The sequence below is a fragment of the Vidua macroura genome, chromosome 2, assembly GCF_024509145.1.
Source record: "Vidua macroura isolate BioBank_ID:100142 chromosome 2, ASM2450914v1, whole genome shotgun sequence".
Classification (NCBI taxonomy): Eukaryota; Metazoa; Chordata; class Aves; order Passeriformes; family Viduidae; genus Vidua; species Vidua macroura.
This window is the reverse complement of record NC_071572.1, coordinates 94,938,719-94,949,981: the sequence shown is the minus strand read 5'-3', so window position 1 is coordinate 94,949,981 and position 11,263 is coordinate 94,938,719. Positions and strand designations below refer to the sequence as shown.

The window sequence follows — 11,263 nt, the reverse complement described above, 5'->3', positions numbered from 1 at the left end:
TCACAGGACAAAATAAAACTAATCACACAAGCAACATCCAGACTCCTTGAACTCTGACAGGCTTGGTGCCCATGACCACTTCCCCTGAAGCCTGTTATGGATACTAAGTCAAAATTTCCTGAAAAATTACTAGCAAGGAAAGACGTGCAGAGACTTATAAGATACTTGTGCCCATGTGTTTAAAGTTGAGTTCTAGACTGTGGAAGACAAGAGTCAGGATCAGCAGGGGGAAATGCTGGCTCTCAGAATGAATGATAGCCATTTTCTCTCACAGAAATCCTATCATTATATGATTTTTCCATCCTTGGCTACTCTTGATTCATCCCAGGTAGAAAAGGATAAAAATGAAACTTCAACAAGAAGCAGCAAGAACACCTACAGAGATTCATACTGGGGTTTCTGACTGCTAGACAAAGCTGCTGAGGCCTTTTGAAAGAGCAAGTTGCTCCTTTGCCCCAACAAACCTCCTATACAGCTCCTGCCTCTCCACCCTCCACAGCAACACTGCCCCTGAGCATTTTGCAACCCCCTACATACATTCCTCTTTCTCACACATTAGATTTTGGGGTTGGGTTTTTTGGGAGGGAGAAGTGTTTCATCATCCTTTGAACTCACGTATTTACTTTATCACACACTATACATTAGTAGTAGGGAAATCATGAAAACTGTTCAGCTTTAAAAATCAGTAGGTAAGACAAGGCTCCAGACAGAGCAAGGCAGTTTTTATGTACAGTAATTATGCCCCCTCTATTGCAAAGTTGTGCCCTACTTTGTAATGAATTTAAGTATTCCTTTCTACTATCACTGACTTATTTAATGTTTCCACAGGATCCTTTGACAGTGAAGACATTCACAATATGACAAGTTACCAGTGCTGTGGATTTGGGTGACAAGCATATGGAAGGAAAAAAACTCATCTACTTCTTCAGGAGCCTCATTGAGCAGGAAACAGGGCAGCACCACCTTACTGAGAATGAATCTGAATGCAAGCTGTGCATTAACACCCCACATGGAACCCTTAAGTCCTTGAGAACAGCAGCACTATTTAACTAACTTAAGCTTTAAATACTGTCTAGTAATAGCCTAAATTACCATGGTGAAGTAAAAAAAAAAAAAAAGAAAAAAAAGAGCATGAATTCAGTAATTTTTATAGTACGATGGTACATAGACATAACACGTGAAAGACTTGCAGCACAGGTATTTTTGCAACAGGTATTGTTGCTTTTCTACTATTATCATAATTATTATTATTATTATGGGAGGCTGTTTTTTCACTTTTTCTTGTTGCTTGTATTGATTTGGATTTTTTTAAACTTCAGTGGCTCCCTTCAGTCTTCCAGCATGTGTGGGATATCCCACCTTTCTGAAAGATGTCTACATCAAAGCAGATGAATGCACCTAGGCTGTCAGACACTGTAAAAAAACAATTCAGCATTTTTGTTCATATTTGCTACAATTTATTATGCCATTTTAAAAATGTCACATATCAGTTTAAGAGGTAAAAGATACTTGTTGAAAGCTGAAACTTTTCCTTTCATTAAAAAAATAGTCAAAGTACTAACCTTTACCTGAACAGCATGTAGGTTGAGGCAAACCCAAGAGTGTCAGACAGCAAATGAACTTGCTTTATAAAGGTATAATCCTTCTAAACAAGGTGTTACATGTGATTTACAAGTAACATCAAAGTATTGTTCCTCCACAATTTCAATGCAACTGCTTACAAAGAAAAAAGAAAGAAAACATTTGGTGTGAGCACACCACAGAAAACACTCAGGCTAAAAAAAAGAAGCCAGACAAACACTAAGATGTATAGATCAAAAGGCAGAACATACATGTTCAAGGTGGAACTTGGCAGAACATGGAAAAAACATTTTTCCTTCAGCCTTGCCCATCTGTGATTAACAAAAACCAAGCATACAGCACCTGTGTTCTCTCTTCTTAATGTCAGCTTACAAATACTGCAAAGCAGCTCTGATCTTGCACATCTTCCAAGGCAATGTGTTGTCTTTCTGAAAGGCCAATGCATTTTGTATGGATCTAAAGATGGATTTGTGGCTGTCAAAACAATCCATCTGGTTTCTAAAGCTGAACAAACATTGTTTTATTAAACAGCAAAATAAAAATATTTGACTTAGAACTAGACCCACACGTAATCAAGCACTGACAACTAGACATTTGCAACACCATTGGTATCTTGACACAACATTCTGTGTATGACTTCAGGCATCAGAGTTAGAACATTATGTCATCCAGCCCATCCTCCATGAACTTCTTGTAAATTGCCATAAACTTTGCAACAAATGCTTCCAGATGATAAATGGCTTTGCTGCCCAGTTGCAAGCGGTGTTCATAGAAGGCCGCCATCTGTGCAACTTCTCCTTTCAGCTGTCCATCACAATTATTTAGAAGTTCTGTCAGGAGACCCTAAAATGGGAAAAAAACAGGGCAGTATTTGAAAAATTAGGTATTTTTTATTAAGAGGATAACCTTGGTTCTCTGATAATAGCCGACCATTAACCAATAGTTCACTCATTATTCTAATAGAAAATATATTCATAATCGCGAATCTATCTCAATTAAAACAGCCTGGATTAAGTGAGAAGTATCTCAAGACCATTTCAAGTTTATGTAGAGGGAGTGAGTAGAGAACATGCACCTTTTTCCTCTCAAATACAGCACTGCAAGATCCACTAACCTACTGTAAGAAAGGAAGGTTAAAGAAACATCTAAGTACCAAAACCATCAAAAACCAGAAATTTGTTAATGTGAAAAGAAATTATGTCTGACGGCAAAGCAAACATTAGTAGGTTAAGTTGCAAATATTATTTTTGACCTTTGTTCTACTCTACCTGTCTTCAGCATCCTTTCATCCTCCTTAAAATAAAAATATGCACATCCCACTTGCTTTTTTCCTCCCAAGGTGACATCTGTCTTTGAATAGCCCTGCTGGTCTAGCATCTTTCAGCACACCTCTCCACAAAGACATAGCAAATAATGAACTTATAACAAAAACACTTTTATAAAAGAAAACCAATCATATAAAGATTAGCCCACAGAATCATATAACCATTAAGGCTGTGAAAGACCACCAAGATCCTCAACTATGCTTTAATATAGTAACTAGCCTGAGAAGTGAAGGGGACTAAAAATGTCCTCCTTTATTTTTACTTAGCTATGATGATGTTTTTCTTGGCTACTGAACAAGTTTTAGTCTGTGTGGAAAGGACACAGCTTTTCATCAATATCTGGATAATTTATGATGTTTTTGTGTTTTATTTTTTTTTTTAAAGCTTTAGTTGAGACAGTCACAATATTAAAATTTATAGCACATTAAGAGCTAGATAGTTGTATTACCTTCATTATAATCTCAGGAGGGATGCAGTGGGTCAGGAGTTCATAAAGTCGTCCACGGACTTCTAAAAGCCTGTTGGAAAGACACCACAAAATATGAGAAGCATGATCCCAAAGCATACTAATGTCTTTTCACAACTAGTGAAATACACTGCAGGAAAAGAGGCAATCCAAGCAACGTTTCGTTTTTGCTTTTAGTTTTGGGTGTTATTTTAAAACCAAAAGCATTCCATGAGTCAATTTCAATTCAAAGGCCGCATATCACCTTTTACTCAAAATATAAATGACACATACTCTAGTTACAATGGTCTCAGTTAATCTAGAAGCTACAGGGCTATTATAATTTGTCTCAGGATTGTTTCCCTTTAATTCTTCATATTTAAGTTATTCATGCTTAAGACTAGTGAGGAGACACACAATTTACTACAGCCAGAAAGTTCCTTTATGCTGTTTTTCTGTCTTCATTGTTTATAAGAACAGGTAAGACAATTAGGTGGCAGAGCTGACACAATTAGCCAACACTCAGCTTTTGAAAACAGAAAGGCGGATACTACAAGCATTTAAATGACATCTTGTGCAAGTAATACATGGAACAGGCTAAAAGGATCAGGCTTTGGGTATGACAGTGTGATAGACACAGGAGTCATCTCCTGATGTGCTCAAAAAAAGCAACGGTTTTTCACTTCCAGTTCTTTTACAAAGGTGCTTTATGCTAAAGATGGCCAAAGAGAAACTTTACGTAAACCAAACAAACCAGAACGACCATACACACCCACCAGCCCCACACCAAAAAAAACCACCAAACCAGGAAACACAACATGCAACTAAGCCTATGGTCACTTTAGATTATTAAGCTTTGATAGGGAAAAGCAACAGTTCTTCAGTTCCTGATACTCATTCAGTCTTCTCTGACAATTTTAAAGCTCAACTCCTCTGGCTGCAAAGTACCAGCTCCAGTAGAAATATAGAAAATTACACATTACTGGAGACACAACATTTTTGAATACAACTCTTTTTTTTAGATACCACAGATGGAAAATATCATTTACAGCTCTTAACAAGTGCATTCACCCACCTTTGTGGTGTCTGTTGACCAACAATAGCATTTGCAGTTTCTCTCAAATAAACTTCCCAGTCCATCTCAGGAATGTCTTGATCAGCAGTAAAAGGATACCTAAAAAATACTATCTTTTTAGAGATTACAATATAAGCAAATTGTTGCCTATTTTAACAAGGCATAAGAAGCAAGGTCATTTATGTGTCTGACAATAAAATTTACATGAATTTTTGCAGTGACTTACTGTTGTACTCTGCATGACTCACACATAAGTAGTGCCTTCCGAAGATTCCTGCCAGATTTCTCTGCAATCCTTTGAGCCAGTTCCTGAGGAAGAGTCAGGCCTTCTTTCTTACACACACTGGACAAGACATGGCAGATCTAGACAGAAAACAGATAGCAGCGAGTACAACACTTAGCAAAGTGTTCAGCACCTACAGATTTCTCCTGTTAGAAAGATTTCTGGACCAGAGATAGACCAGTCTTTCATAAGATGTGCTTGGCATATCATCCAACACAAAGGAAAACTAGGTCATTATGTAAAAATAAAATGTAAGTCCACAGCAAGAACTTATCTAATAAGAATTTTATAGTAACTTATTTTTGCTTATGTTTCAACATACATCTTCAATGCTAGGAGCGGGCACTCGTACAGCCAGGCATCTGCTTTGAATGGGTCCTATAATTTTTGACATTGAATTACAGCACAGGATCAACCTGCAGGTCGCCATGTACTTCTCCATTGTTCTTCGCAAAGCATGCTGAGCGTCTTTTGTAAGTTTGTCAACTTCTGTTAACAGCACCACTGAAAAAAGGATTAAACATAGTGAGGCTCTGTATTAATATCAAATCTTTCTAAGAAAAAAATACTTTTGACATACAAGCAATAACACCAAAATAAGTAATAACACACAGAAAAAGGCAGCATGGTTCCACAGGCAGGAAAATAAAGATTAAGATTACCTGCGTGCCTTTTTGACTGTACAATCTTCATGCAATATACAGGTACAAACAAAACAGTGAACTGAAATCTCCCCATGTTTAAAAAGGTATTTTGACTGGTTTTAACCGTTTTACTCACCTTTAAAATCTCGTTGAGTACTTGTCTCAAGCTGTTGGGACTGTGCCACTGTCTTCAAGAGCTCCTGAATTACCACACGGTCATTGTTTCCTGCATCACTGTCCAGGAATTTGAATAAATCTTGTTTTAAAACAACTTTATATTCCATATAAAATACTTCCCCCAAAAGTCAACTAAACGAATAAGAATAACAAAAGAATTCAGAAGCTGCTGAGTTAGAATTAAACTAATAGCCATATACTTTGTTGGAAGTTACCTCCTCTGTAACAAAAACAACCCAAAGTTTATGCAGGCACAATTGGGTTAGTAGCACTTTATTCAAATGTAGTAAAACCATTGTTAAATGTTTTATTAACTCATTAAAATAGAACTTGTTTTCTTCAAATGAGAAACCTAAACTTTTTTTACCTAGTTTGAACAAGGACACACAGTTGAACAAGTACACGCCTTCTTACTCATTATGGAAAGAACAATTAAGCCTAACCACGTAACAGGATGTCTGACATGTAGATGCAGAGTTTTATTCTGCAGAGTCCTTCCCAGAAATTCACTTCCTCTCCCTGTTAGCCATTCACCCCATTCCATGTTACTCAAGATGCACATGACTTCACCATTGTTATAATTCAGTCAAACTTCATAGGTCATTGCACAGTACAGAGGTTTACTATCTTATCAGACATAAACATGACAATTGCTCAGTGACTGAAAGCCTAAAAATCAGGATATTAATCCTTAATCAAAAATCAGCACTTTTGTATTTAAATTGAAATATAATTATTTTATGTTTCAAGCTCTTAATTACTCTATACAGAGTAACAGGAAAAGTGTTAGTAGTTTCAGGTTATCAGAGCTGGATTGAATGGTCACACATTTGAGATCACCAAAATTACATATTCAAAACAGTGATTACCAATAAGTTTCAGCTTTTATTGGTAATTAGCTGATAATTATTTGTGTCTGTATTAGAACACCAGCAGTTACTCACTAATCAATACACAGATTAGCTGAAGAATGAGTTCCTAAAGGAGACCTGACAGTGTAAAATAACTTCTATAACACAAGGCAGCATGAGCTATGGTTTAGCAGTAACCAACAGCTCCCAGTGCACAATGACATTCACTCATTGTGATTAAAAGCAACATTATGTGGTTTCAGGTAAATACAAATATTTGCTTTGGATCTCCGAACACTTCATAATTGCAATTTCATAACTGCCAAAGAAGATGTAGATAGCTCCCACTAGAGTTTCTGTTTTTAAATCAGTACCTGACCTCAGGATCCACAGTATTTTGTGGTGGTCTTTCCCATGCTCTGAACACTTTATTTGGAGAGTTACAGGGTAAGGCTTTCTTTCTTTCAAATCCCTTAATTTTTGTATTTGTGAGAAAACTAACGATATGGAGGTGTTTAGTTCCACCAGAAGCTCTTAATTTCAACTGAAATGGTGAAATCTGTCAATCCAGAATTGTCTCTGGTGCCCATTCCTCAACATCAGTATGCTTATGTAGCCAGTTAAACAGAACATTTCTACCTAAGTACACAGCAATCCAAATTTTTGTTTATTCAGAGTTTTTCCAATTAAAAATCATCTCCCTGCTCTCATTTGCAGACCAAACCCATAGACCATTACCTAACTTGCTCAGGCAACAAATCAGGCAATCAGTCCCTCATACACCCAGGCTGAAGGGACTCACAACACAGCCAATGGCTTATCTTTAAAGTGAGGCATTTTTACTGCACACTTACCTTGGGTTAACTTCAAGGTGATAATTACTTGCAATGGTGCTAATTTCAATCTTCTTCTTAGAAGGTGCCTACATAGAAAATAAGCATATTAAGTTTCAGAAAGTGTTCTAAAAATCTCTTAAGAGCTTACACCTGGCTAAGTCACAGGAAAACCAAGAGTCTCAAAGATCAAGGAATTCCGAAGACACAGACTTGCTTATCTCTTACGGTCCCAGCCCCGCCTCCAAAGAAAAAAAAGAATACTGACACATTATCCAGCCTGTAAAACAGCAACAGCAGAGATGCTATTGTCCAAACTGAACTGTAAACAATAAATTAAAAAACCCACTATGAACAAAAAAACCTATACCACAAGAACAGCCAACCAGGCATAGAAAACAAGAGAGAACCCCACATCTTGAAGGCCTAAAGAACATCTGGAAAATAATTTGTTTCTATAACCAAACTGATATGATTAATTACATAAAAAGGTTGAAGATTCTGAGTGCAAAATAAAAAATAATTTTTAAAACTCAAATAAATACAAAGGTCTCACAACAGAAATATGCCAGTATTTCCACATTACTTCACAGGATGGGAGATTTTTTTTTACCGTTATACTCTGATGCTCAATCCTCAGTTTCTCCACTCCTGCACCATATAATTCCCTTAACAAACACATTATTCTTGTCTTTTTTCCAGCTCCTGATGGTCCATACACCAACAGATGAGGAAAGTCACCACATTGAACCTGAACAAAAAAAGAAACAAGATCAGTCAGCTACCACAGTATTTTCCTTAGAAGGTCACTTATCCTTCCATCTGCATCCAAGTTTACATTAAATGTCTTTTCCAGCTCCATCACAACATAGCACCTAGAATTAAAACTACTGAAATCCTTCCCTGCAGCAACATTTCTATAGAACATCATATTTTTCTGACAGCCATGTGCAACTCGTTTAACTTCAAATACCTCACTGCTCAAAAAACACCCCACGCAAACCAACAAAACAAACCCCAAAAACCCCACTCCAACATTTATATACTTCCCACAGTTACTAGAGTGAAAACTGTGAGAAACACACAGAAAAAAAGGGTTGAAACAAAGTTTAAAGCAGATGCTTATATATATAGTTATAAATACACACACATACATATATTACATATATATATATATATATATATATATATATGCACACGTTGAGAAGTTTATTTCCTAGAAAGCTAAAAAGCATGACTTGGAGCACATCTGACCATACCCCACAGAAAGCACTTACATTAGGTAGATATCACTCATCCCTGAGGAAGTGAATGTGCCAGTCGGCACATCTGGCAGGGGAAGCAGCCCTGACTTTCATTCCCAGCTGCTCGCTTCAAAAATTTCTCCTAACATTAGGCAAAGAAGCCAAGCCCTGTTCTCGGGGACACTGAAACCAGCAGGAAGAACATGTGCACACCACTCCCGAAAGAGTCGAGCCACTGATTCCCCCGCCGCCTTTCCCTCGGCACTAAGGCCTCGCTCCCAAGCAGGGCGCGACGCCGGGACACCTTCCCGCGGCACTGGCGCTCCTCGGAAAGGCAGGGCCTGCACGGAGGGAAAGCTGCCGACCCCGGCCCCACAGGAGCAGCGCTGCGGGCCCGGAAGGAATCCCAGTTATAGCATGGGTCAGGTCGGAACGGACCACACTGGTCCAACTCCCCAGAGCACAGGGTACAGGATTGCATCCAGATGGTTCCCGACTATCTCCAGTGACGGAGATTTCACAGCCAGTCTGAGCAATCTGTTCCAGTGCTCGGTCACCCGCACAGTAAAGTCTCCCCCCTTATTCAGGTGCAATGCCGACTCCGGGGGGATTCTCGCTGCGGGGAGGAGAGGACCGAGAGGACCTGGAGACCGCCGGGGCCCCGGGCAGAGTCCGGCGGGGAGGCCGCCGGAGCGCGGCGGCGCCGGGCAGAGCAGAGCCCGTGCCTCACTGACCAGGTTGCGGAGCCGCGCCGCCTGCTCGCGGTGGAAGTCGAGGCGGGCGAGGGCGCCGGGCCGGTGCTTGTCGGCCCACAGGCTCATGGCGCTCCGAAAGCGCGCGGGCCGGCAGCGGGAGGCGCGCTCCGTACGGCGGCCGCCAAGGGACAAACCCCGGCGGCGACCCCGCCCCCGCGGCTCCCTCAGGGACGCGAGGAGGCCGCGCCCCAGCCCGGCCCAGGCAGGGATCCCGGCGCCGTCCGCCCGGGCCGTGCCGGAGTTGCGGGGTTTTTTCTTCCGGAGGGACAGAAACACCCCCTGAGCAGTGGCAGCGGCAGCCACTGTGCTCCCTGAAGGCTTTGACAAAAGAGCCCCTTACCAGGCACTGCTCAGGAGATTGACTCTGCCCGCCCGGCCAAACCAGCCTCCCCTTCCGGGGAGCGAGCCCTCCGAGCCCCGTCTGAAATCATTCCTCTTGCGGCTCATGTCAAGGAATCACAGAATCAGCTAGGTTGGAAAAGACCTCTGAGATCCAACCTGTGACCCAACACCATTAACTCAACCAGACCATGGCACCGAGGGCCACAGCCACTCAGCGCCGTGCTCTGATGGACAGGGGGTGTTGGGTCATCAGCTGGACTCGATGGTTTCAGAAGTCTTTTCCAATCTAGTTGAATCTGTGATTCTCTTGGTACTTCTTTGTCAGCACTGCCCTGGTGCATGACTGACTCGGTGAAAGCTGCAGCAGCAATATCCTACCCTGTGCTTATCTTCTACCCAGCACCACAGGACGTCCTGTTCCTCTGCCCTTTGCTACATTTACAGTTTGGGGTCTGCGGTGTTTCTTATGTGTGGCTGTTCTCTCTGCTCCACACCTGCTGCTCTTCAAAGTAATCTCTGAATTTGACTAGTAATTTATTTGGTATTCTCTTTGGTTAGCTGTATTTATTACTTGGTGGGGGTTTTTTTTGGGTTTTTTGGGTTTTTTTTAATGTTTTTCCAGATCCGTAGCTCATTTGCCTGACTTTTAAATAATTTCTAAATTATGTACTGCTCTTCTTGTGTCTATCAATGTCACTTCATTGCAACTTCTTACATGATAACTCCTTATAACCTACACAGTCTTTCCAGCCACCAGAGAGCTTTTGCTAACTCATACCAGCTTCCAGCAAGCGCTCTGACAGGTATTCCATGTTTCTAGTGGAAAACTAGAACCAGTGGAAACAAATCCTTTTTGCATGAGGTCAGACATAAACAGATAGGACTGAATCCAGCCTTTTAAATTCTTTCAGCTCCTGAGGACATCAAAGAGTGAAGACATAGCATGTCTGAAAAGCCCTAGGCTCTTTTTGTTATTAGCTCTATTTATTATTAAAATTCCATAAGATTTCTTTTTATCCTGCAAAGAAAATCTTGGAAATTGTGCCCTACTTCAGCAATGGGTTTAAGCATGGGCTTATACCTAAACTTTCAGTTATTTTGTGCTATAGGAAGTAATTAGGCAAATGAACAAAATTAATTTGTTAAGTAAAAAATCTTATCGTTGCTGTTGTGGTACTTCATAGCTGATTAAAATGCTCTACAATGCTTTGATTTTCTGCTTCATTAATTTTTAAATTTCACTATAAATCTAAACAAAATGAAGTAACTATCTAAAATGGAATGGTTTGGCCAACTGTATTACAAAAAAATTAATGTGAATGATACAGGAGACTCTGGCAATTTCAGCTGCAGTCACAATTCACTCAAAGATTTTTAGAATATGTCTTCATTCATTTTGTTCAGTCCAGCAGAAAGGTCAAAAGGTAAAACGACTTCTCTGCATGAGTAAACTAGACAATATATCTGAAAATAGAGATTTTAACTACAAATGGCATTTTGAGACTCTTACTACCAGCAGCCACATTATCAGAAAGTGACACAATGTCAGGTACTGAAAGAGAAGCTCCATCTTATACCCAAATTGAAGCAAAACTGTAAGACCTGTGTCCTGTGTCTAAATATATATATATGTGTATATATATATATATATTTAACATCTTTAAACCAATTATTGAAGCATTAGAACAAATTAGAGAGTTGTTGCACT

At 39.9% G+C, this 11,263-nt stretch overlaps 1 protein-coding gene across 1 annotated transcript; it reads right to left on the bottom strand.

Moving 5' to 3' along the window:
- Window positions 1–1,132: 1,132 nt before the first annotated feature.
- On the bottom strand, window positions 1,133–9,320 carry RFC3 (replication factor C subunit 3). The gene is made up of 9 exons (XM_053971911.1): window positions 9,193–9,320; window positions 7,828–7,965; window positions 7,236–7,303; window positions 5,490–5,587; window positions 5,032–5,213; window positions 4,653–4,789; window positions 4,427–4,525; window positions 3,355–3,424; window positions 1,133–2,424 (listed from the first exon to the last, which is right to left on the bottom strand). The coding sequence occupies exons 1-9, from the start codon at window positions 9,277–9,279 to the stop codon at window positions 2,233–2,235; spliced, it is 1,071 nt and encodes a 356-aa protein (XP_053827886.1). The 5' UTR covers window positions 9,280–9,320; the 3' UTR covers window positions 1,133–2,232.
- Between the last annotated feature and the right edge of the window lie 1,943 nt (window positions 9,321–11,263).

Coding starts and splice junctions, on each gene's coding strand:
- RFC3 (XM_053971911.1), bottom strand. CDS start 9,279: ATGAGCCTGTGGGCCGACAAGCACCGGCCCGGCGCCCTCGCCCGCCTC. Junction 5,588..7,235: donor CACCTTGAAGTTAACCCAAG/GTAAGTGTGCAG, acceptor ATTCCTGGACAG/TGATGCAGGAAACAATGACC. Junction 4,526..4,652: donor GAGTCATGCAGAGTACAACA/GTAAGTCACTGC, acceptor AGTATTTTTTAG/GTATCCTTTTACTGCTGATC.